Source organism: Podarcis liolepis, assembly GCF_965112155.1.
Source record: "Podarcis liolepis genome assembly, chromosome: 5".
Classification (NCBI taxonomy): domain Eukaryota; kingdom Metazoa; phylum Chordata; class Lepidosauria; order Squamata; family Lacertidae; genus Podarcis; species Podarcis liolepis.
Window position 1 is genome coordinate 73,560,346 of NC_139556.1, and position 23,543 is coordinate 73,583,888.

The 23,543-nt window shown below is 44.4% G+C and overlaps 1 protein-coding gene across 1 annotated transcript; it reads left to right on the forward strand.

Annotated features, from left to right (window-relative positions):
* The first annotated feature begins 618 nt into the window (after positions 1 to 618).
* LOC310708259 (guanylate cyclase soluble subunit beta-2-like) lies at positions 619 to 23,188 on the forward strand. Its single transcript, XM_083506403.1, has 16 exons — positions 619 to 1,501; positions 3,378 to 3,451; positions 6,085 to 6,179; positions 6,808 to 6,968; positions 7,446 to 7,545; positions 9,372 to 9,592; positions 10,032 to 10,143; positions 10,984 to 11,087; positions 12,010 to 12,226; positions 13,103 to 13,423; positions 14,634 to 14,782; positions 16,070 to 16,216; positions 17,302 to 17,456; positions 18,681 to 18,895; positions 19,798 to 19,908; positions 21,528 to 23,188. The coding sequence occupies exons 1-16, from the start codon at positions 1,499 to 1,501 to the stop codon at positions 21,677 to 21,679; spliced, it is 2,337 nt and encodes a 778-aa protein (XP_083362529.1). The 5' UTR covers positions 619 to 1,498; the 3' UTR covers positions 21,680 to 23,188.
* Positions 23,189 to 23,543: the final 355 nt, after the last annotated feature.

Sequence of the window (23,543 nt, forward strand, 5' to 3'; positions counted from 1 at the left end):
GAGCCATTGATGTTTATCTGTGAATTATTTTTTCCTGGGGTTTGTTGGCAAAGTCTGAAGGACCATGATGCAACCTTGCCTGAAGCTAAACAGATACAGATCTGCTTAGTGTCTGGATCTGAGAAGACTTGGGTCCTATTATCACAGCAGAAAAGTACAATAAATAACTCAGCAGGTTTGGCTTTTGTTGTTGTTGTTTACTTTCTGCTGTTGGGACAGTCTAGTTCCACATGCATACATTCCTTTGAGACCACTGAAATCTCATGACAAAAACAAAATGCGCAGAGGTTTTGCACATTTTCATGGTGAAGTCTCTTTGCAAATGCATCTAGATTAGGGAGGAGGATAATCAGCCCTCCCATTTCCCCCAGCTTATTGAAAGCACTCCAAAATGACCACTGAAGAGCATTTCTGAGGTTCATGGGGGACTCAGCCCCTGTGGGAAAATGTGCTACTATTTATCCAACATGGCAGAGCCACCCTTCAGCACGAATTCTGTCGCAGCAAAAACCAGAAAGTGTCTTGGGAACATAGGAAGCTGCTTTATACCAAGCCAGACCACAGGTGCCATTTCTGTTGTCTTTTTGGTGCCTACTGAAGACTTTCATCTTCCAACAAGCCTTTCAAAGCAGAGATCTTTCTCGGTCTGCATCTGCACTGGAAATCCTTTGTGTGTTTGCTGCCCTGAACTGCTTTGGGAGGAAGGGCTGCATATCGATTTAATAAGTAAACAATCTAGCTCAGTATCGCCCACACTGACCCAGCCCCACATGGAGACACAAGGGATTGAACCTGAGACCTTTTTGCATGCTAAACATGTGCTCTGTTCCAGACCTATGGCCCGTCTTCAGTTTCTGGCACCTTAAAGACTGACGAATTCATTGTGGCGTACCTTCCCTAGACCACAGCCGGTTCCATCAGATGCGTGAAATGTAATCTAAAACAGCCCGCAGGCTTGAAGGCGCCAATCAGCCTCTTCGCGGCTCTTGTGGCTCGCCATTTCAGCACCAGAGACCCCTGGACAGCGCCTCCAGTTCCGGGCAGAAGCAACGACTCACAGGCAAGGCAAGGCTGCGCTCCGGCACTTAGAGATGGAGGCGCTGCAGTCATGCAGCGCGCAGAAAGAGGCGCTGTTTTCGTGACGGGGAGGCTCAGATCCTAGGCAGTCAAAGGTGACTTCGTGGCAGGCCGATCGTAACCTTGCAGCGGAAGAAAGGACAGAGCCACAAGCCCGTTGTGAGGCTCCGGAGAAGGGGGTGGGTGGGGAGTGAGCATGGGGGCTGCAGGCTCGCAGCTCAGATTTCCGAGCCCTCGAGGAGAGGCTGGTTCCTTCCACGGTGTCACGACATCCTAGCTCTCCGCCCGCGGAAAGGAGCTGGCCAGGGTCCCCGAACTAACGTGGCGTCTCCGGGGAAGGAGCAGAGAGCCAGAAGGATCACCCTGAGCGACGGGAATAAAGCAATGTTGCACGATTCTATCGCTTGAGTCATGCGCCAGAATGGTGAGTAGCGACTGTTTGTCTCCCCCACCGACCCCCAACGAGCTTCCACGGGTGGTTTTTGTTTTGAAAGTTAACAGAGGGATCCGGGATCCGGAGGAGATGCCGATGACTTTGTGTCAAATCGATTTTAGAAAAAGCCTCTGAGCAGTGGGCGGCGGGGAGGGAAGTTGGGAGGGGGGGGGCGTTGTTGCCAGTTTAGCTCTGTTTTGCTTTTCCCGGAGAGAAAGAAAAGCAAGGGATCCTCAACTACTTTGCTCCGGAGCCGCCCTAGTAACGTTGGAGCAAGGGAGCTGAGGACCATGCTAAGGTCTTGGTAGGAGCCAGCGCCACGAGCAGAGGCGACCACGTCCACTCGACGCCCGTCAGTCAAGTGGCTGGAGGACCAGCATCAATAGATTCTGGAGTGGCAACCTGTAGCTGTCCCCTCCCTCCTCGCGTCAGTGGCCGACGTAATCTCCAATGAAGTCCGAGGAACTGTGGCTGATGTCAATAGGGGGCGTCTGGCCGCACGTCGGTCTGGATTCAGGAGGTAGTAAATAAAATACCGTATCCCAAAGCGCACAAGCGTCTGCTCGCGCCCAGTAAAAGTCAAGAAAAGAGTATTATGCACATTCTCATTTTTTTAAATAAAAAAACTGACAAGCCCAGTTGCCCCTTTTGCTCCCCGCTTCTGCCAAAGCTGGAGTGGCTTAGAAATACGGAGAGAGGATTTGTTGTGGTGCGCTAGGACAGTGCTTGGTTTTGGCAATCTAGTTAGCGGCTTGGGGACGCATCAGCGCCGCTGGGCAGAGAGGCGCTGTGGTTACTAAGGCCGCCACCCTTTCAAGACGCGCTTATCTCTAAGCTCCGTTGAACACAGTGGGATTCGGGGCTGATTCAATTCTGCTTCACACCTCAGAGCGTTTGATGCCTTCTCCTATTTATGGATCCGGGAGGCACGCAGAAGCAGGCAAGAGAGAAAGGCTCCCTGTGCAGCAAACTTGTAGAGGGTGGGGATTGTGTAGAACATTCGTTTTTTAAAGGAGCTCAGAGGGCGTCCAGAAGAACAGTGCTTATCACTGAATGGGGGAAGAGAAAACTAAGAGGAGTGGGTGGGCAAGAGCTCACCTTAATTGTACTGACCCAAGTAGGTCATTTTGATCAGGCACTTCTTCTGGGGTTGAGCACCATCTGAATTACTAATCTGCACGACTATTACTGGACATCTAAAGGAGAGTTTTTCTCATGTGCTTTGTAATAGTACCAAAGAGGGACACAGACATGCAGAGAAAGCTATGCAGAGAGTGTGTGCCCCTGAATCAGGAAAATGGCAAATTCCTCCCTGACTTTTAAGGGAATGGTGTGTTGGTTTCCTTTGCTCCTGTTTCTGGGCTTCTGCCCGGTAAGGATGTTGAATAGCAAGAACATAGGAAACTGGTCCATCTAGCTCAGTACTGTCAGGCTGACATGGTCGCCTCAATGTGTTGAGTCCATCAGCTACAGTCATAGAATCATAGAATGGTGGAGTTGGAAAGGACCACGAGGGTCATCTAGTCCAACCCTCTGAAATTCAGGAATCTTTTGCCCATTGTGGGACTTGAACTCACAACCCTGAGATTAAGAGTCTCATGCTCTACCAACTGATCTATCCAAGTCTGTTATGTAGACTATTATGGTACATTTTAAAAATTCTGAATTACAGCATAATAAGCCTGAAGACACTAATAGTAAACTTCCTTATCTGGCCGATTCTGTATTCATTGCGTATTCGTTTTGTAAAAGCAAGCCAAAGTTTCATGTAATAAATATAAATGCAAATATCATCCAATGTGATGCAAATGTGGCTTTTTAAAAGAGAACATTCTATTTTCCCATTTTCATGCGTTTGCTTTTGCAGTATGGCTTCATCAACACATGCCTGAAGTCTTTGGTGGTTGAAAAATATGGTGAAGAAGTATGGGAGAAATTAAGGTAATTTATACCTGGAGGAATTATTCATAGACTTTCTGTTTTGTTCCCTCTGTGATTTCTAATAATAATAATAATAATAATAATAATAATAATAATAATAATAATTCAGAAACACCTTTTGAAATCTTAGGAAGTGTCCTGCAAGGTGCAAGTTGACAAGTGCTTCTCTATATGCCCACCAACACACCATAGTCTTAGACATCAGGCCAGTGAATAACAGGAACATATGGAGTTTGTCCTACTGAGGTGGATCATTTGGTCTGTCTGTCGATCCCAGTATTGTCAACCCCAACCTTTGCCAACCCTACTGCATGCCAGATGTTTTGGGCTACAACTCTCATCGATCTCAGCTAGTGTGGCCATGCTGATGGGAGTTGTAGATCTAATCATCTAGAGAGGGCACCATATCTGCAAAGGGATTGGGGCGGGTGGAAGGAATTGATACTGTGGCAGCATTTTGCAAAGACACAACATTACTCAGTCAGGAAAGGAATATTGTTGCATGCCACCCGAATCTCTGAGCCACCCCAATCTCTGAGATTCTAAGGGTCCCAAGTGCTTACCGAGGGTTCATGTTTTCTTCAGAGTGAGGGACAGCAGACACTGTGGTGTCTTCATGATATATGGTTTATTTACACATATATACAACCTGAGCCCACAATGGAGAGATTTAAAGCAATTAACACCCCCAAGAGGCTTTTGCTTTCCCCAAAAGCAGAAATCAAGCACCTCTTTCTCTCTCTCAGGCTTCCACCTGCTTCAATTTCTCAGCTCTTGCCTTTGTCTTTCTAATTATCAGTCAGTTGAGGGAGATGGCCCACCTATTTGTTCTCTGGCACCAAGCCACATCCCTTGTTCCCTTAATGGTTCACCACCTTACCAAAAAGCTAGCCTGGCTATTCCAGGAATTAGAAGAGGGCCAAGGCAACCTAACCCCCACAACTCATAGCAATATGTACGGCCTTCAGAGCAGAGAGACTGAATGCAGGGACTACCCATTAGATTAAATCTATAAAATTGTAGCACCCCCAAAGGAAAGTAAAAGCACATAAGGTACATGCCTAACATCTGGAAGCACAGGACTCTTATAATGACTCAGCATTTGTCCCCGCCCCTGAAGAAAATGCCTTTAGCCAAATAATATTTAAGTGAAAGCAGAAGGAATACCATATTGCAAGAGAATGATTTCCCTGCTCTGAGGATAACTTGAAACAATTACTGAAACAAAGGCAAGAGATTGCCTCATCACATAATGCTACTCTCCTCTAATTGCTTTATTTGTTATGCAAAATGATACAGAATGGCATGTGGTTGGGTGAACATTTTTGTGACAGAGCAGCGGCTGAAAACTCATCATACTGGAATGAAGCCACATCAAATTTTGAAAGTATTATAGCAGGCATCCTTAGGAAGTGTTATTAACTCTAACTGAAAGCATTATACTCTCCCTCCCTCCCTCTGGACATATTCTCTTGACTGCTATGGGCTTATTCAAGGCCCACATTTTAGGAGCATAGGAATCTGCCTTATACTGAGCCACTCCGCCAGCCCATCAAGTTCAGCATTATCTATGGGTGTGCTGAGACCTGGGGATTATTGCATTAGTTTCCTTGGTTATAATGCTAGTGCATCTCTCCTGGTTTCTAACATTCCTTTTATATTGCATTACCTGTTGTGGTATGGAACTGTGGCTTTCTGTTAGATATACTGAGGTCCAGCTCCGAGGGTCTTCTGGCTGTTCCCTCACTGCAAGAAGTGAGATTACGGGGAACCAGGCAGAGGGCCTTCTCAGAGGTGGCACCTGCCTGTGAAACATCCTCTCATCAGATGTCAAGGAAATAAACAACTATCTGATTTTTAGAAGACATCTGAAGGCAGCCCTGTTTAGGGAAGTTTTTAATGTTTGATGTTTTATTGTGTTTTTAATATTCTGGGGAAACCCAGCCAGATGGGTGGTGTATAGATAATAAAATTATTGTTATTATTATTGTACAGCCATCCCACAGTAAATTGCATTTGTACCAGGGACCATGGCATGACACAACAGCAGATGTCATAGGACATGTCACTACCCTTTATGTGCATGTGTGCTTCTGTTCCCCTATGATTACCTCATGAAAATGGCAGGAAAGAGCTATACCAGGGCAGAATGTCTCATTTCACTGCTTGAAGCAAAACAGTAAGCGCTGCTGTTATCCTGCTGCTGCTGCCACATGCCTTCTACTGATGCTGCCAACTGTTCTGCTGACACCATGCACGTTTTCACATCTGCTGTGGGCAGAGAAGCTGCACAGCTATCAGGGCCAATTTTGGGTGAGATCTCAACCAAATGGATGCAATTGTGCCCAAAATTGGCATTGGTGGCAGCGGTGCTTCTCTGCCGATGGTAGAGGTGGCGGGCAGGTGGGACACCCGTGAGTGTGTTGCACGGGGGCTTTGGCCCCCTGAAGCAATGGCCTCACCCTCTCTAATGACTGGGCCAGCTCTGGAACTATATGCCAGAATACTGCCCAAAATTTCATCACATGGCTTGATCCTAAGAAGGGTCAGTAGTGGCAGGCCAGCTGACTGAATGAGAGACTGAACCCTAAAAATGTTATTAAAATGCCAGCCAATATTTATTTCTATTACAGAGTCCAAACTGGAGTACAGGATACCTTTTTGACTTTTGAAGTTTACAGAGATGAAATCACAATGCAGCTGATTGATAAGGCATGCAAAATGCTAGGTACGTATGGCTTGGAAAGTAATGCAGCCCTGTCTGCCCCACTCCACCAGCAGACCCTCCAAGTGTCCCTATTTTCCAGGGACGTCCCTGATTTAGAGAAACCATCCTGGTTTCTGATTTGATCCCACTTTTCCTTAGGATGTCCCTATTTTCATTGCAGAAATGTTGGACTTATCCGACCCCCGAGCCATCTGAAGGAGGCAATCCTGTATAGGGAATTTTTTTTAAAAAATGTTTAATGTTTTCTTATATATATATGTTTAATGTTTTCTTTTATATATGTTGGAAGCTGCCCAGAGTGGCTGGGGCAACCCAGTAAGATGTGTGGGGTATATATAATATCATTATGGAATGGAATGTCCCTATTTTCATTAAAGAAATATTGGAGGGTCTGCGTCAGCCACCACTGCATGTAAAGCACTTATAAAGCACAAGGCTTTCCCCAAGGAATCCTGGGAACTGTAGTTGGTTAAGGGTGCTGGGAATTGTAGCTCTGTGAGGGATAAACTACAGTTCTTGGGGTTCTTTCGGGAAAGTCATGTGCTTTAAATGTGCGCTGCATACATAGCCCTAGTTAAACTGGGTTCTTGATCCTAAAACATTAATTAATAAACAATTATTTTCCCAGATGTTCCCCCCGATATGGTCCTGAAGCAGTTTGGAGAATATTTCTTTGAATTCTGCAAGCGGTCAGGTTATGACCATATGCTGCGGACTCTGGGAGGGAACCTCTATGAATTTATAGAGAATCTGGATGCATTGCACAGCTACCTAAGTCTGTCTTACCAGGTAAGTGGAAATAACTTTTGTGGTTCTACATACACAGCACATGTTCACAGCAGCATAATATGAGATATGTCTATTATTATACATACTCTCACTGATTAGTTTGGTGTATTGACCTTGGGCTGGAAATATTTAGCTGCTGTTTGATTGCCTTTCTCCATTGCATATGGAGCAGAGGTGCTTGAGTCCAGTCAGGGTTTTTTTTTTTTTTTTGGGGGGGGGGAGAAGAATCCAGAGAGATGTAACATTAACTCATGGAATGCCCCCTACCTCTTAGAACTTTGAAATACAACTTGTTTTTCTATATTTGTTAAATAGTGAGTTTAATTGTAATTGTAATTTGGTAGAACCATCACCACAGCCCAAATCACGTGCTTAATTTGGTGCCCAGGAAGGTTGCCCATTCTGCTTCAGGGCAATCTTGAAAAATGAGCTGAAATATGAGATGCGTGATTATTAAGAACTCTGGGTGTTTTTCAGGAAATGAACGCTCCTTCATTTAGGGTGGAAAAGAATGAAGATGGGTCGATGCATTTGCATTATTACTCAGACAGGCGAGGCTTGTGCCATATTGTCCCAGGTATGTAGTTTCCTCTGGAATGGATTTTGAAAGGTGGAATAGTCAGCTATTGGATTAATGTCTTCTGAATGCCCTGCACACTGTGTTTTTTTCTTTACAGACCTCTTCCAAACCCTCCATTCCCTATAAACTAGCAATTGTCCCAGTGTTGTGATGTCGTGCTGATTCCTGCCATCATTCTTATTATATATTTATATAGAGAATAATAGCTCTGTAACAAAGACTGGCCCTCTATGCACTGACTGAAAAACAAACAAACAGGGAAAAGGACTTAGTTAAAATGTCATAAATTTACGGTTGCCATATTTCAAGATGTAAAATTCACCCCAAAGAGGCAAAGAGTGATACTCAAGTACACACTTTCTGGTTCTGCTGGCAAAAACCTGGACATTTTGTCAATTTTTCAATATTCCACATGGATGCTACTATCACTGTTTGAATCCCAGACATACCTGGGAAATTCCTGACATATGACAACCCTAATAAATTGCTATGGTGATTCAGATGTTTAATTTGAAATCAATCTGGGTTTGAGTTTCTTGGTGTCTCTGGTAACCTTTATTTTACATCATGGCTGTTGGCTGGTATAATGGATGTATGATCTGTATTTTTTTATTGGTACTGTTGCTGTGGGTTTTCATGGCCTTTGGCTAGAACAATAAACTTACATTGTTGTATCATCTATTGGGCTGCCATCGAAGACTTCTTGGATACTATAATTTGTCCGAATACAGCAGCTAGGTTGATTGGTATGGATTGTGCTATCAGAGTTTGTATAACAACTGTTCTGGCATAATCCTGAAATGAAGCAAGGTGTGTCGGAGGCATTTTGGGCTTGTCTGAAGTGAAGCAGGATCTCTACATGATGGCATGTGTTGAAGCAGGAACCCCTGACGTGTTTCATGGCACATGGATGATCCAGACATGGGGGGGGGGGGAATTCTGCAAACAAGTGTCTGCTAAAAGCAAAAGCAATGTCTCTAAGTTTAGGATTAGTTTAGGGTGGGGTGATGGAGGAAAGGAAAGAAAAAGGCAGAGTAGGGAGCAGCGGCGTAGCGTGGGTTGTCAGCACCCGGGGCAAGGCAAGTAATTTGCGCCCCCTAACCCCTAACCTGCCGCCGCTGCCAGCTTCTTCTTGCTGCTGCCTGGTCTGGTCTGGTGTGGTTCTCTCCTGCGCTCAGTGCTGTGCTGGGCGGCCACTGCACTGTCCCTCCCCCAGATAGTCCCTCGCTCTCTCTCCGCACCGCACGCCTGGCACCCACCCCCTCCACAGTGGGCGGCGACCCAGCGGCTCGGATCGGATTCGCACAGCCAGCAATGCAGTGAGAGAGAGAGAGTGAGCCAGGTAGGGGCAGAGAGCTGCGAGTGCGAGCGCGCCCCCCCAGATGTTGCGCCCGGTGCGGCCGGCCCCCCTGCACCCCCACGCTATGCCACTGGTAGGGAGTAGGTGCAGAGGAAGATTTTTGCTCTCACTGACAAATCTAGTTTGCAATCAGAGGGATTTTTTAAAATTTATCTAGAAAGTAAATCCCTCCCCCCCCTTCCCACTCCAGAAACACTTTAAAAGTATGTAGCACCTGAGCCCCTGGACCCATTTACTTGTAATTTAGCAGATTTTATCCAATCTTTATGGGCTACAATACCTGCAAATTTCATGCACTTCTGTTAACAGAAGGAGAAAGTTATAGCCATTCAACAAATTCCCAATTTGTGAATGGATGGAGGCAAGAGAATGAATCAGACTCGAACTCCCAAGCATCAAACTGGCGTCTAGAACAAATCACTGCATATCCCCAATAACACCTAATTTTTTTCTTTTTCTTCAGGAATCATTGGTGCAGCAGCTTTGGATTTTTTCAACATTGAAATTTCCATGGAAATAGTCAATCAGTCAGAAGAAGAAGAAAGAACAGGGAAAAAGGAACACATTGTATTTCTTGTGACACAAAAACCTGTATTTTCATACAGAAGGCGAAATAAGTTCTCTTCCTGTTCGCCGTTCCGTTCAAGTTCTGGAACACTGGTGGAAAAACAGCTGAATAAAGAGGTACTGTGATATTCATTTTTGTATGGAGTAATGTATGTATTGACAGGAAGACCTATATATAAAATATATAGCATCAAAGCAGTTTTAAAGTAATAGGTTGTCGTCTTCTTCTACATCATCATCATTGAAATTACTATTACTATTAGTATTGCTACTATTATTATTGTTGAAAAAAGAAAACAGGTGTCAATATAAGACACTTCATTTTCAGAATCCAAGCATGTGCTCAAAACTCTGGATATTTGCCTCCAAAGAGTTTGAAACAGTGAAGGATACTGGAAGATATCCCAAGCGCATTCCAATTCAAGAGTAGGAAGAAATTTAAGTTGCTTGTGCCTTCCATTATTACATTAATTATTTTGCTGATGCAAAGACCTTGGTACACGTCTCACTTTAAAAATTTTAACAGTTTGGCAATTGCTTTGGGTTCATTCCACAGGATACTGAAAGAGCCATGAACAAGAACAGGGATAAAGCCAGCCCCCCTTCGACATGCCCTTTCAAGAAAAGTCACTGGGAAACAATTAAAGGAATTGTGACAATAGGAAAAGGTAAAAGTGTAACTTTCAAAAAAGCATTTGGCATCATTCATTAATGCTTTCCATATGGCATTTAAAACCCAGCTTTTTTCATTAAATATTATTAATTTCTATCCCATCTTTCTTCCAAGGAGGTCAAGGTGGTGGACCTTCTTCATTTTACCCTGATAACAATCTTGTGCGGTGCGTTAGGCTGACAGATGATGAATGAGCTCCATGTCCGTGTTGGGATTTGAATTCTGTTCTCCAAGGTCCTAGCCCTCCAACACTCTAACCACTACACCATGGTGGAATCCCAGTAAAAATGACCACATTGTATTAAGGAAAAACACAAGATAATGCTTGTGTTTACATGTCATAAATTTTTATTTTGAAAACCCTTTCCAGGTTCTAATTTATAGTGGAAACCTCTTCAGCCTGTTCTTCCAATCACATCATATTCATATACAGTGGTACCTCGGGTTACATACGCTTCAGGTTACAGACTCCGCTAACCCAGAAATAGTACCTCGGGTTAAGAACTTTGCTTCAGGATGAGAACAGAAATTGTGCAGTGGCAGTGCAGCGGCAGCGGGAGGCCCCATTAGCTAAAGTGGTACCTCAGGTTAAGAACAGTTTCAGGTTAAGAATGGACCTCCAGAACGAATTAAGCACTTAAGCCGAGGTACCACTGTACATGGAAAGTCCCCAGGTACATTATTCTGGAATTCTTGGAGGAAGACGGAGGGAAATGAATTTATTTATGAATGAGAATTAAATTATCTTGCAGAATCATGCTACTGAATAATGGTACTGATTCTACCAGGGAATTATGATAGGATTGAAATTATCACCTCACCCCCCATATTGCAGGACGACTTCTGAAAGGATTTGATCCTGTCTATCCTAAGACCCTCTGCGTAGATCCGAAGACATTTTGCAATGGGCTTCCTTTCCACATTGTATTTGATGAAGAGGTGAGTCAAACTCATTTCCCTACATAGCCATTTTACAACACAATCTTCTGCATAGCAATTTAGAATAAAATCACAGTGAGTTCAGTGGGACTCGTTCCAAGACAAGTAGGCATAGGATTACAGATTCAATCACCTAATGTAATAAATTGTTTACTGCTACTGCCTACTGTTGACCTAGAAGCTTGTTCTCATGATAAGTTAACCTGAGACATTCTGTTTCATAATATATTAATACTGGGATTAATAACTACCCTTCCAGTAGTTAGCTGCTGAAAATTGCCCAGACGGCAATCAAGCATCGTCTTATAGCCTACTTTTCACCATTATTCCAGCATGGTCCCAGTAACACTGTTATGTGAGACAATGCAAAATCCACTCCAGCCTTTAAGTAGAGAGGCATGGGATGGGGGCTGTGAGGGTGAGTGTGCTGCCTCTGCCCCCTGTCACTCTTCTGATGGTGTTCCATCAATGGTAGGCCAATCTTCTAAAGCAGGAAGCCTTCTGTCCCTTCCCTGCATGCATTCAGGGTTCTAAAATGTACAGCAAAGCTTTCATGTGTACAAGAGGCCCCCTCACTTCAGAAGATAACTCTCCAACTCATGGAGGATGGTTGGAGCAGCAGCAAGGGGTTGTTTCCGTCTCATGTTTCCTTACCTTTGGGAAGGGGGACCTTTGGCCCTCTGGATGTTGTTGGACTCCAATTCCTACCAGCTCCAGCAAGCCTGGCCAATGATCACAGACGATGGGAGTTGCATCCCCAACCTTGCCACTGCCCTATCAACCTAGTGATAATGCTAGTAGGTGATTGGCTCTGTGGCGCTACCATTCCATGCTGGCTGCTCCCGTACTTACTCCAGAGGTAGGATTGCAAGACAATTTTGAGGGGGGTTGACGCTAAAGAGTTGTGATTCTATCTTTTAAGCTTAGAGTGAAGCAAGCCGGAGTCAGCATTCAAAAGATCGTGCCAGGCCTTCAGACACTGGGCATCCGCCTCAACCAATACTTCAGTATCGTACGTCCTGAAGTGAAATTCACCATCTCCAGTGTCCAGAAATTTATCAACAGCCAATTTGTTTTCCGGACCAAGAGGGAGATGATGCCAGAATCTTGGAAGCAGCGTCCTATGTTAGAACTGAGAGGTAACTCATTGTCTCCATAAACATCGGGGTCAGGCATGATTAAGGTGACTGGATGAAGAGCTGGCTGCAGGGCTGGCCAACCCTTGAAGGGTGTTAAGGCACTTGCTTCAGGCCAGGTTCTGAGGGGTGGGACACCCACTCCCCACCCACTGTTATTCCCCACTGCCTGTCGCCTGGACAGTAGCAAATATGGGAGCACCCTCCCCCCAAATCTATTCCCTAACCCTCTCCTCCCTCCTTGAATTCTGAAATTGTGTCTTCATTGTAATAATTGAGACAACTTTTTATATGTTCTGGGTGTTAGGATTCTTTTCCCGTGTTGCAGTCATGGGATTGGTTTTATCACATGATGGTGTATGTTTTCATTCCACATTGTGGGAAGTGACGGAGACAGGATGTTTTTATTACTGTGTTTCCATGATGTAGGACTTTTGTCCTTTGTTCTCTCTTTGCTGTATGATGCTGAAGAGGAAGGAGCTGAGTTACAATATATACAAGTATATATATGTTAATAAACATAGTTTAGCCAAAAAGCTGCGCTACTGAGTCTGAACGCTGATTGCCTATACTTTGCTGATCCTGAAGTGTGCTGATGCCTCTGAGGTATTGAATGTGATGTTTGAACTGGAGAAAGATTTTGAATCTCCTGACAGACCAGGGGGAAGATAACATGCCAGTCGGGCATGTGTCTCTGCTAGACTCCTACTCATGTGTAGGACCTCCAGACACTGGGTGGAGTGGAAGTCTAGTGAAGGGTTGGAAGTTTAACAATGCAGATATAATCTAGAGGGAAAGAACAGCAACCAAAAACTTAAATAACTAGAATGAATGGCATGAAGGAATAGTACCTGTGATTCTGTATTTTTTTTTAATCAGGTCAGATGATTTGGATGGAGTCTGCCCAGTGCATGCTGTACCTTTGCTCTCCTCTCCTGCGCACGCTGCATGAGCTGGAAGAGAGGCACATGCACATCGCCGACATTGCCCCCCACGATGTCACCAGGGATTTGATCCTTCTGAACCAGCAGCGGCTGGCTGAGATGGAGCTGTCCAATCAGCTAGAGAGGAAGAAAGAGGAGCTGCGGATTCTGTCAAAGCATCTTGAGGAGGAGAAGAAAAAGACGGAAGCCCTTCTCTACGCCATGCTCCCAAAGCATGTGGCCAACCAGCTCAAAGAAGGGAAACGAGTCGAGGCAGGTGAATGAGTGCGAGGCAGATAAAACATTTGGGGCCAATGTGCAGGTGCTTAACTTGTAAGGAAGACCAAAACGAGGAACTTCAGAGAAAAATTGGTCCAGGCTCCCTTTCCCCCTTAATCTACTGTTGCCATTAGCCATTCATTTTAATGCCAAGGATTGGAAACGTCTGGTCCTTCACAAATTTGTTGAACTTCAGCTCCAATCTCCCACCCAGCCAGTATGGCTAATAGTCAGGGAAGAAGGTAGTTCATCGGTGTTCCCCAGAGCACCTCCATTGTTTAGAGGGAACATACTTCTAAATATCAGATGCTGGGGAGAAAGAACAAGGGAGGGCTGTTCTCACCAGGTCTTGCTTTGGAAGCTTGTAGAAGCATCTGGTTCTCCATTGTGAAACTAAATGCTGGACTAGATGAACTTTTGATATGATCTAGCAATGCTCTTCTTGTTTTTATATGGATGGAGAGTTAAGCATGTGCTTAACTCTTATAACAAAAGGGACTGAATCACTCTTGGCTTAGATCAGGGTGGAGAATCCGTGACTCTCCAAGTTCTGTTGGACTACAACTCTCAACATCCCAAACCATTGGCCATGCTGGCTGGGGCTAATGTGAGAGATGGAGTTCAACAACTTTTGGAGGGCCAGAGGTTCCCCATCCTCAGGCTATATCATGCATGTATATATGTATGTATGCATATATAATTTTATAGTTGGCTGTTAGGATCTTTTGCTGTGCAGTTGCATGAATTTTAGCTATGTAACCACCAAGGGCCTTCTGGCGGTTCCCTCACTGCGAAAAGCCAAGTTACAGGGAACCAGGCAGAGGGCCTTCTCGGTAGTGGCACCTGCCCTGTGGAAACCCTCCCACCAGATGTCAAAGAGAACAACAACTACCAGACTTTTAGAAGAAGGCAGCCCTGTTTAGGGAAGCTTTTAATGTTTGGTGCATTACTGTATTTTAATATTTTGTTGGAAGCCACCCAGAGTGGCTGGGGAAGCCCAGCCAGATGGGCAGGGTATAAATAATAAATTATATTATTATTATTATTATTATTATTATTATTATTATTATTATTATTATAACTTTTTTTAAATTACAAGATCTAGATATCTAGGAATGAATGAATAACTTGAGTATAGGTACAAGTCTTGACCACATTTATTCACAAAACTATCCTCACTCCTAACCTTTGTCCTTTTGGGCTTGCAGGAGAGTTTAAAGAGTGCACCATATTATTCAGCGATGTTGTAACTTTCACCAACATTTGTGCCCAGTGCGAACCTATTCAGATTGTCCTCCTGCTAAATGTGATGTATCTGCGATTTGACAGGTTGACCACAGTGCATGATGTCTACAAGGTCAGTGACAAATGTCCAGCCACAATTTCATGAAAGTGATGTTTAGGGGGAAAGATGCCAAGGACCATTTCTCTCTCCTTCTCTTCCTCCTCCCCCCCACTTGGTACCTTGTAATTCCCTGCTCTCTTTGGCTCCACCTTCCCAGCAGCCCCTATAAAAGAAAGGAGAAAAGAGATGGGTAAAATTCTCCTGTCTTATTCCCGATACCTGGGCTCTGATGCCCCCATTCCTTTTGCTTTGCTCTGCCTGAATCCTGTCTAAAGTGTGTGCATCTTCTCCGTCTGCTTACCCTTAATGTGGGGGTGGGGGTGGAAATGTCTTTGCGATGACAATGTGGGCAAGGCTGTCACATGCCCACTGCAGTCTGTTGAAAGACATCAGGTGGGATGCAAGTAGCAGCAGCAAAATGCACAAAGGAAGTTGAGGCGGAAGTATGCTGACTAGCACACAGCAGCAAGGGAGAGATAAAAAGCGAATGTGACCTCTGGCCGCATGAAGTTGTTTAGAAGGAATATGAATTGAGAGTGGGAGAATAGGAGAATGGGGTGTGGGGAGGAGTGGTAGAGAGAAAGCAGAAGGTCAGGGTGAGACAGCTGTGAGAGAAACATGAGTGAAAGAAAGGGATAGCTGGGGGGGGGGCAGTAAATCTGAGGTTACAAACTCTGTGGCAAGCCTGTGATGCCAGAGAGAATTTATGAGGAGTGCATATAACAAACAGGATCCTGTGCTGAGAAGCTACTAGGGAAAACCTGGAGTAAGGAACCATTCTTGGACTCTGAGGCCACCCTGTGTGTTGTTATAGAGAGCAAGAATCCTGATGGTTTTCCTCTGAGGCCCTGGTCCATTCCATGGCATCTGTGCACTGGCTTATCAGTAGCTGTATCAGAAGAGAAGGTGGCCGTGATTTAAAAAAACACACGCTGCACAAAATCACAAACAGAATGCATTGTAATGCTTTAGTTTCTTGAAGAACATAAAAACATTACGTTCAAAACAGCAATGTTATGTGTTAAAATAATTTGAATATCAGAAATGTGAGAATTCTATGGTAATGATATTTCACACTAACCCTCTCTCCCCGAAACCAGATCTTAAAATAATTAGGCAAGTCCTAACTAATATCATAATTCATTCATTCATTTATAAAAGTATTTATAGTGTTAACACGCCACCCCAATCTCTGAGCGGTGCGATGTTCCAGGGGTTCCAGGCACTTACCCTGGAATAATAATGAGCTCAGACAGAGACTATTGGCATGGCAGGGTCTGTCTGCTTCTTTTTTTAAAGGTGGAAACCATAGGAGATGCCTACATGGTAGTAGGGGGTGTTCCTGTGCCTGTATCCACACATGCTGAACGGGTTGCCAACTTTGCGCTGGGAATGATCATAGCTGCAAAAGACATAAAGAATCCAGTGTCTGGGAATCCTATTCAAGTGAGTAGCTAATAGACACATGCACATCATCTGCTTACTATTTGCAAATGGAGATGACGCAATGTAGGGCCATAATGATCAGCAATCTCAGACTTGATTTGTGCGTCATGTGCAGTAAATTGTAGGCTTCTAGGCTGTCATAATAAAAAGCCAGTATGTAAAAGATCCCGTTGGTTGGCTTGACAAGTTCACTGGGATGACTAAAGACCAACGTCCCAAACGCCATCAGTTCTTTTCAATTGCAAGGTATTTAATGTGCACACAGAGCTCTGAACCCAGCAAGGGTACCATAATTCAGTTCAAGGGAACAGAAAGCTTTGTGCATGCAAAGGGATGAGTGTGTGGAGCTGGCTTGTGCATTAACACAACAGGGATCCCTGATCATGCAGGAGGGCAAGTCTCTGCACAGAGAGATTTGGACTGGGGGATATATGGCTAAAGGTTCTGTTTTCATTTGTGAGATACAAGGGCTAGAAGGACATGAGACCATGAGCACACACAAATGTCTCTGCAGGATTGGTCCTGAGGCCTGGAGGACCCCATTCAGCCCCCAGGCCTGCGATTCCCCCATTCCTGTTATAGAAATTCCCATTTTATGTACTCGATAACTCCATTTTCTTTCAAAGGGTTGGGGATGTTGAGCAAGACCTTCCTGGTAGATTGTGTCCTCCTGTGTCAGCTGTAGTAATGTCCTTGCAAGTGTGATCCTTGCACTTATTTTCAGACCTCTGAATTCAGGGCTAGAGCTTCAGTTTCTGTCTCTCAGAAAGAACAGCCTGATAGATTTGCTTCCCACCCTGCACCACAATGCTTATGAATTGTATCAATTTTTATGAAGAATTACAATGGCCTGGGTTCAAGAGTGCTTAGAAGCCATTTTGGCATGTAAGCAGTATATAAATTTATTATTATTATTATTATTATTATTATTATTATTATTATTATTATTAAACAGAGTTCATCATAGGGAACTGTGGATTATGGCTTGTGACTGTTTAGTTTGTGTTTTAGAACTTATGGATAGATTGTGCTTGAAACAAAACCTGTTGTGGAAGTGATCTTTTCCCCAAAAAACTCTTGCTCAGATCAGAGTTGGGATCCACACAGGGCCTGTCCTTGCTGGAGTTGTTGGAGAAAAAATGCCACGTTATTGCTTGTTTGGAGACACAGTGAATATAGCATCCCGGATGGAGAGCCATGGGGTACCAAGCAAAATTCACCTGAGTGCCAGCGTTCATCAGTGAGTACGCTCTGAGACAATCCATTAATAGTGCTTTGCGCTGAACTCTTGACTTAGCATAGGGCTGTTAATGGCTACTATTCATAAGGGATAGATTGCCTCCTGTATCAAAGACAATATGTCTCTGAATATCAGCTGCTGGGGAGCACCTACCTTGTGATAGGATAGTGTCTGCTTTCTTATTGGAGCTACTTTAAAAGTATTTAGATTTGTTCCCAAATTAGTGGAGTTAATTACCAAATGTTCCCTTCCTACAAAAATACATGTCATTTACATTTTGGCTGTTGAGCTCTACTTTACTGGGGAATGGTGATTTTTGTGGTTGTGGTTTTGAAAATACAAGATAGATGATGGCACGATTTAGAGCACAGAAGTTCCTAAAATGGTTTGTTCACAGATGATGGTGACCTAGCTATATCAACATCATCCAAAAAGAATCCTTAGATTCTGGGTGTAGATTCAACCTTCCTCACTCAAGATCCCTTAGGGTTAATGTGAGATCCTTGTTTTGCTGAAAATTGCAGTGGGATCGTTTTTAGTGCAGTAATTTGGGTGGTGACATGGAATGTCTTGTTTGTCTGCCCTGGCGGAGATGTACTTTAAATGCATGTTACAAGAGAACAATGTGGAGAAAGGCATTAATGCAGACAAGGAGCCTTATAAGAATCCTTGCTTCTGTGAAGGGATGAATTACTGTAATAAAATGCATGTTTCCCTTTGCGTTTTCTGCATTTTAAAGAAAATAGCCATTGACTTTAATTAATTCTGAATGAGTGGGTTTTTTTAGATTCTAGTATTTATTTATAGCATCCTACCTGAATGGGCCCCACCAATTTGCACTGAACACTGGGACATAAGCATCATTGTATAAGAACAGTGATATTGCTAAGTGGTGACAAAAGGGCAGGCACTGTTCATGCCATTCAGGACACTGTCATAACATCACTAATCTTTCAGGCAGGTGCAGAGCCTGTGCTTGAAGGTGTTGGCCTGTGAGTTCAGAGCCATCATTCTATAGCCATGAGTCATTCTGGAAGGCAAGCATTTCAATGCATGTTCTTTTATAGGCTTCTGCTAGTTAAATTACCATTGTGTCACCATTCCAGGTCTTTCAACAGAACCTAAGCCATGTTGAACTTTCCACATTAGAGGCTGATATAATTATTGTCATTGTGCCATTTTCATAACCCACTGCTTAGATGTGCTGCTTTATTTATGTTTCAGGTGCCTAAAGGACAAGAATTTTGAAATGACGGAAAGGGGAGAAATTGATGTAAAGGGCAAAGGGAAAATGCACACTTACTTCCTGGTCCAGAATACAATGGCAACTGAGGATGAGGTCATGGGAAGACCACCGAGGAATCCTGTTCCCAGCCATGAATCTGCTCAACTGTCTCTCGAGTGCAGCGCTGAAGCATTCCAAAGCACATGTCCACAAGGTAGAGGAAGGAGAACAAATGGACTCCTTTTTATTTCATCATTTTGCTGTTTCTGATGCTCAGGCCATGAGTGCCCTTGCTTATGTTGTCAGCAGGACATCACCCATCATGCACTTTATCACATACACAGCCCAACAAGATAACAACAAGAATCCGCCCACAGCACAGGAATCAATCTGCAATCATAGCAATCAACACATGCGCACACACACACACACACACACACACACACAAACACCACTCAAACAAATCTCACTACAGCCAGCCAAAGACAACCAATCACACCCTAGGCCACCCCCAACATCTCTCACTACCAAGGAAATACAACAAGCAAATAGTAAGAGAACCCACATGTGATGCTGACACAAAACCCCACACATACACTAAGTAGAAGAATAGAAGCATGGCCACTCCACCCCACCCCACTCACCATTCCTCCCTCCACCTCTTCGCCCCTTTTCTTCCTAATGTAACGCTAATGTCTCACAACAAATGAAACTGATCTGTAGAAAATGCAGCTTGAAAAAAGAGACATTGCAGGTATTTTTGTAAACTAAGAAATCTTAATAAAAATATATTTGAGAGAGAGAGAGGGGGAGGAAGAGAGAGATCAGCAGGCTTGAGGGAACTCCAAAGTTAACAGAAGCATAAAATATATATTTTTTATATTGGGAAACAAGGGACTCCAAGGGAAGTGAGCAAGCTAACCATGGAAAGCTGACTGAAGTTTGAGGGGTGGGGAACAGAAAACCAGGTGGAAGGCAAAACAACATGGAGTATTGTGTTGGAGGACATGGCTGACTTACTGGAAAAGTTAACAGGAGAAGCCATACTGCAATATTTTGATGCAGGACCCAGCTGTAAAAAATAAATGACACGTACCTATTTCTATTCCTTTTCAGATTCAGATGAGATATCGCTTCCTATCATAGCAATGAAATATGCAGATAGCCCCATAGAAGCACACACCAGTGTCAAAGGAAGAACTGAATCAAGAGCAAAGGACTTAGCAGGTACAGTGGTACCTCGGGTTACATACGCTTCAGGTTACATACGCTTCAGGTTATGGACGCTTCAGGTTACAGACTCCGCTAACCCAGAAATAGTACCTCGGGTTAAGAACTTTGCTTCAGGATGAGAACAGAAATCGCACAGTGGCGGTGCAGCAGTAGCGGGAGGCTCCATTAGAGAAAGCGGTGCTTCAGGTTAAGAACAGTTTCAGGTTAAGAATGGACCTCCAGAACGAATTAAGTTCTTAACCTGAGGTACCACTGTATTAAGAAGTCAGGCAGAAGTTAGGGTTTGTGGGAATGGGGCTATGATACACCCCACCTCTGGGGTGGGGCAATGGTCCTGAGGGGCTCTATCCTTGGTAGCAGTGACCAAGGCCAGCAGCCAAGCTGCCTGCCCAGCCCCGCCAAGCCGCCTCCCACCCACCCAATGGGTCTCCTCACAGGAAGGCAGGGAGGGAAGAGGTGGAGACAGAGAATGACAACAGAAAGAATGTAATCTGGGGCATGGAGGGGCACCCTGCCACCACCTTCACCATCAAGAGTAGGATGGGTGGCAGAGGGAAGAGGGCAGCAACGTGGGGGGCACAGTGTGATGGCTTGCCTTGCCCCCACCCACCCAGGGACAGTCCTGCCAGGATTCCAATAACTTCAACCTTTGATGGGAGACACAGCAGTCATGTTTGCCTTGTTGCCCTGCACTACGAAATAACTTGATGTTGATAAATAACTCTATGATTCTATGATACTGACATCATATGATGCACCAGTTTGCATTCACGCTACTGGCTCTCAAATCACAGCACATTCAAGTTAGTGGCTGAGTAGAGGCATAGGAAGGGTAGGTATTCATTTGGGAAGAAGGAAAACAGTCCAACCCACAAACTAACCTATAGCTTCCGGAGATATTTCAAGGCAAGCAGCCTGGCTTTTGCTTGTTTTAGCTTTGGGTTTGATGTACATTCTCATGTTACTAGAGAGATGAAGCTCTGTGTTAGAAAATGCATGCAGTATAAAATGATTGAACTATGGTGCAAATGTCTTTTCTTTTGTCAAGAATACATGGTCTGGAAAGCCATAGCATGTATTAGATTCATTCAAACTTTATATCAGTATTTCTATCCAGCAGGTCTTGTGGCCCCTGTGAAATGGGAGGCTGTTTCAGAGTAGCTTTTTAAGAAAATCTCTCAATGTGTTCTAAGCAAAATCTTTGTCCTGTAGTACTCAAATATATATTGATGAGGCAAGAAGACACCTAAAAAGGGTTTATTCTCCACAGAGTGGAGTGTAGAGGGGTGTTGGGAGAGGATTCCTTCAACATAACACTGAGATAGCCAACATGGTGCCCACTAGATGTTGTCGCACTACAACTCCCATCATGCTGGCTGGGGGTGATGGGAGTTGGAGTCCAATAACATCTGGAGGGCACTGCATTGGGTATCCCTGATGTAGCACATAGCACTTGGCACTGAAAACAGAGCTTCTCATCACAGTTCTCTCCATTCTCAGGCTTTAAAATGACCCCAGATTTTCAAGATCATGTTAGACTCAGGCTTGATGCTATTATTAAGACAGGGCCTGCCATCTTTAAGAGCTCTCATGGAAGGAACATGTCTTTGCAGGCAAACCTCGTGATTCAGAGACCAATGTAAGTCTCCATGGTGACCAGCAGTCAAGCAAAGATCCTTATCATCTTACACAAGGCAGAAGCAAGCCAGCAGCAGCGGCGCCGCGGATCAGGAACGTCCGATCCAATTTCTGCAATTTACTTTAAGAAGCTCCTGAGTTTTAAAGTTGAAGAGTACAAGTGTGTTCTGTAATGTAATGTTTTGCTGTTGCTCTCCTGGAGTCCTGACTTCGCATACAGTAGTAGTACATCAAGTGCACTGATATTGACATATTTTGAAATCACTGGTAGCAATAATGAAGCAAACTCTGGGTATTTCCCTGTTTGCAGTCTTGACTTGTTTTCTGTGTATGAACATGACACATCTTGTTGTGTGAGATTGAAGGGAGTTGTGCTCCAGATGTCCGCGAATTTAAAAGTCTTTGTCACTTTATCCCCAAACTGTGTTTGACTTCCCAAAAAAGAAAAAGAAAATAGAAACATAGGAGGATATAACTGGCATGGCAGTGCATTTAAGCTTTACTAAGGGCTCATCCAGACTTTGCTTTTGTGCTGTGTTTTCTAGGCACAGCTCTGCGCTTTAAAGCTCTGTGCTCAAGCGCTCCCCCCCCCCCCAGTGCTTTCCCCACAAAATCCCACTCTTTACCACTGAATCAGAGCAAGTGGCAAATTGCCATTTGTTCCGATTCAGTGCTAAAGTCTTCCTGGGGAAAGTGGTAGAGGAAAACAAAGAGCTCAGACATGGACCAGGAATGGTCCTGTGCCTGGGAAAGCATGGGGCAAAAGGTGAGTGTGGATGACCCCTAAGACAATGGTCAGTGGAAGCTGTTTCACTTAGAATTTAAATTGCCCAATATCCCCTGCCCCTCTTGCTCTCTACACCCACATACACAAACAGTATGATATAGGGATCTGCATGTTTTCCTTTTAAGGATGAAAGCAGCCCAGAGAAGGATTTGCAGCTGGAAGGAAAGAGTTATATAGCTCCTTTCCCCTCCCCTCAGTCCTGTAAAAGGTAAAGGTAAAGGGACCCCTGACCATTAGGTCCAGTCGTGGCCGACTCTGGGGTTGCGGCGCTCATGTCACTTTATTGGCTGAGGGAGCCGGTGTACAGCTTCCGGGTCATGTGGCCAGCATGACGAAGCCGCTTCTGGCGAACCAGAGCAGCGCATGGAAACGCTGTTTACCTTCCCGCCGGAGTGGTACCTATTTATCTACTTGCACTCTGATGTGCTTTCGAACTTCTAGGTTTGCAGGAGCAGGGACCGAGCAACGGGAGCTCACCCTGTTGCAGGGATTCGAACTGCCGACCTTCTGATCGGCAAGTCCTAGGCTCTGTGGTTTAACCCACAGTGCCACCCGTGTCCCCTCAGTCCTGTACTAGGCCCTGAAACACCTTCACTAGCATTACATGGAAAAAAAGAGAACAGAATGTATTTTGATTTCACCCACAACTGTTTTATATCTTAGTTTTACCCATGTTAGTAAAAATCAGAAAAGGTTAGCAGCCATGGTTGCCATGCATAGCTCACTGGAAATCGATGGCTGGTTTCCGAGCAAATTCCATATATGCAGATCTGTATGAGTGTCACTGTGAAGGCACTTTCCTGGTGTTTGGTATAGTTTCTACTTGGACAATAAATGTTTTATATGAGACATCAAATTAGCACTTGCTTTTGTGACATGAAAGGAAGCGCCTATCATTTGCAAAGTGATATTTTAGTAAGAATGTCATTCTTTGCCAAAGGCCTCATTTTTGTGAAATGTTTCAAGTAGGGAAAACCCAACTCCCTCAACAATTCCTCATAAGCACCATCACCTCCCTGGCTCTGGACCCCACACCTCTGTTGATGTAGCCCAGAACAACAGCAGCCTTTTTTGCTGCTGCATCACACTGTTGACTCATGTTAAGCCCGTGGTCCACCATGACCCCTAGAACCTCATGCATCCCCGACAAGCCAGATGTTGCCCATCCTATACCTGTGAAGCTGGTTATTCCTGCCCAAGTGCA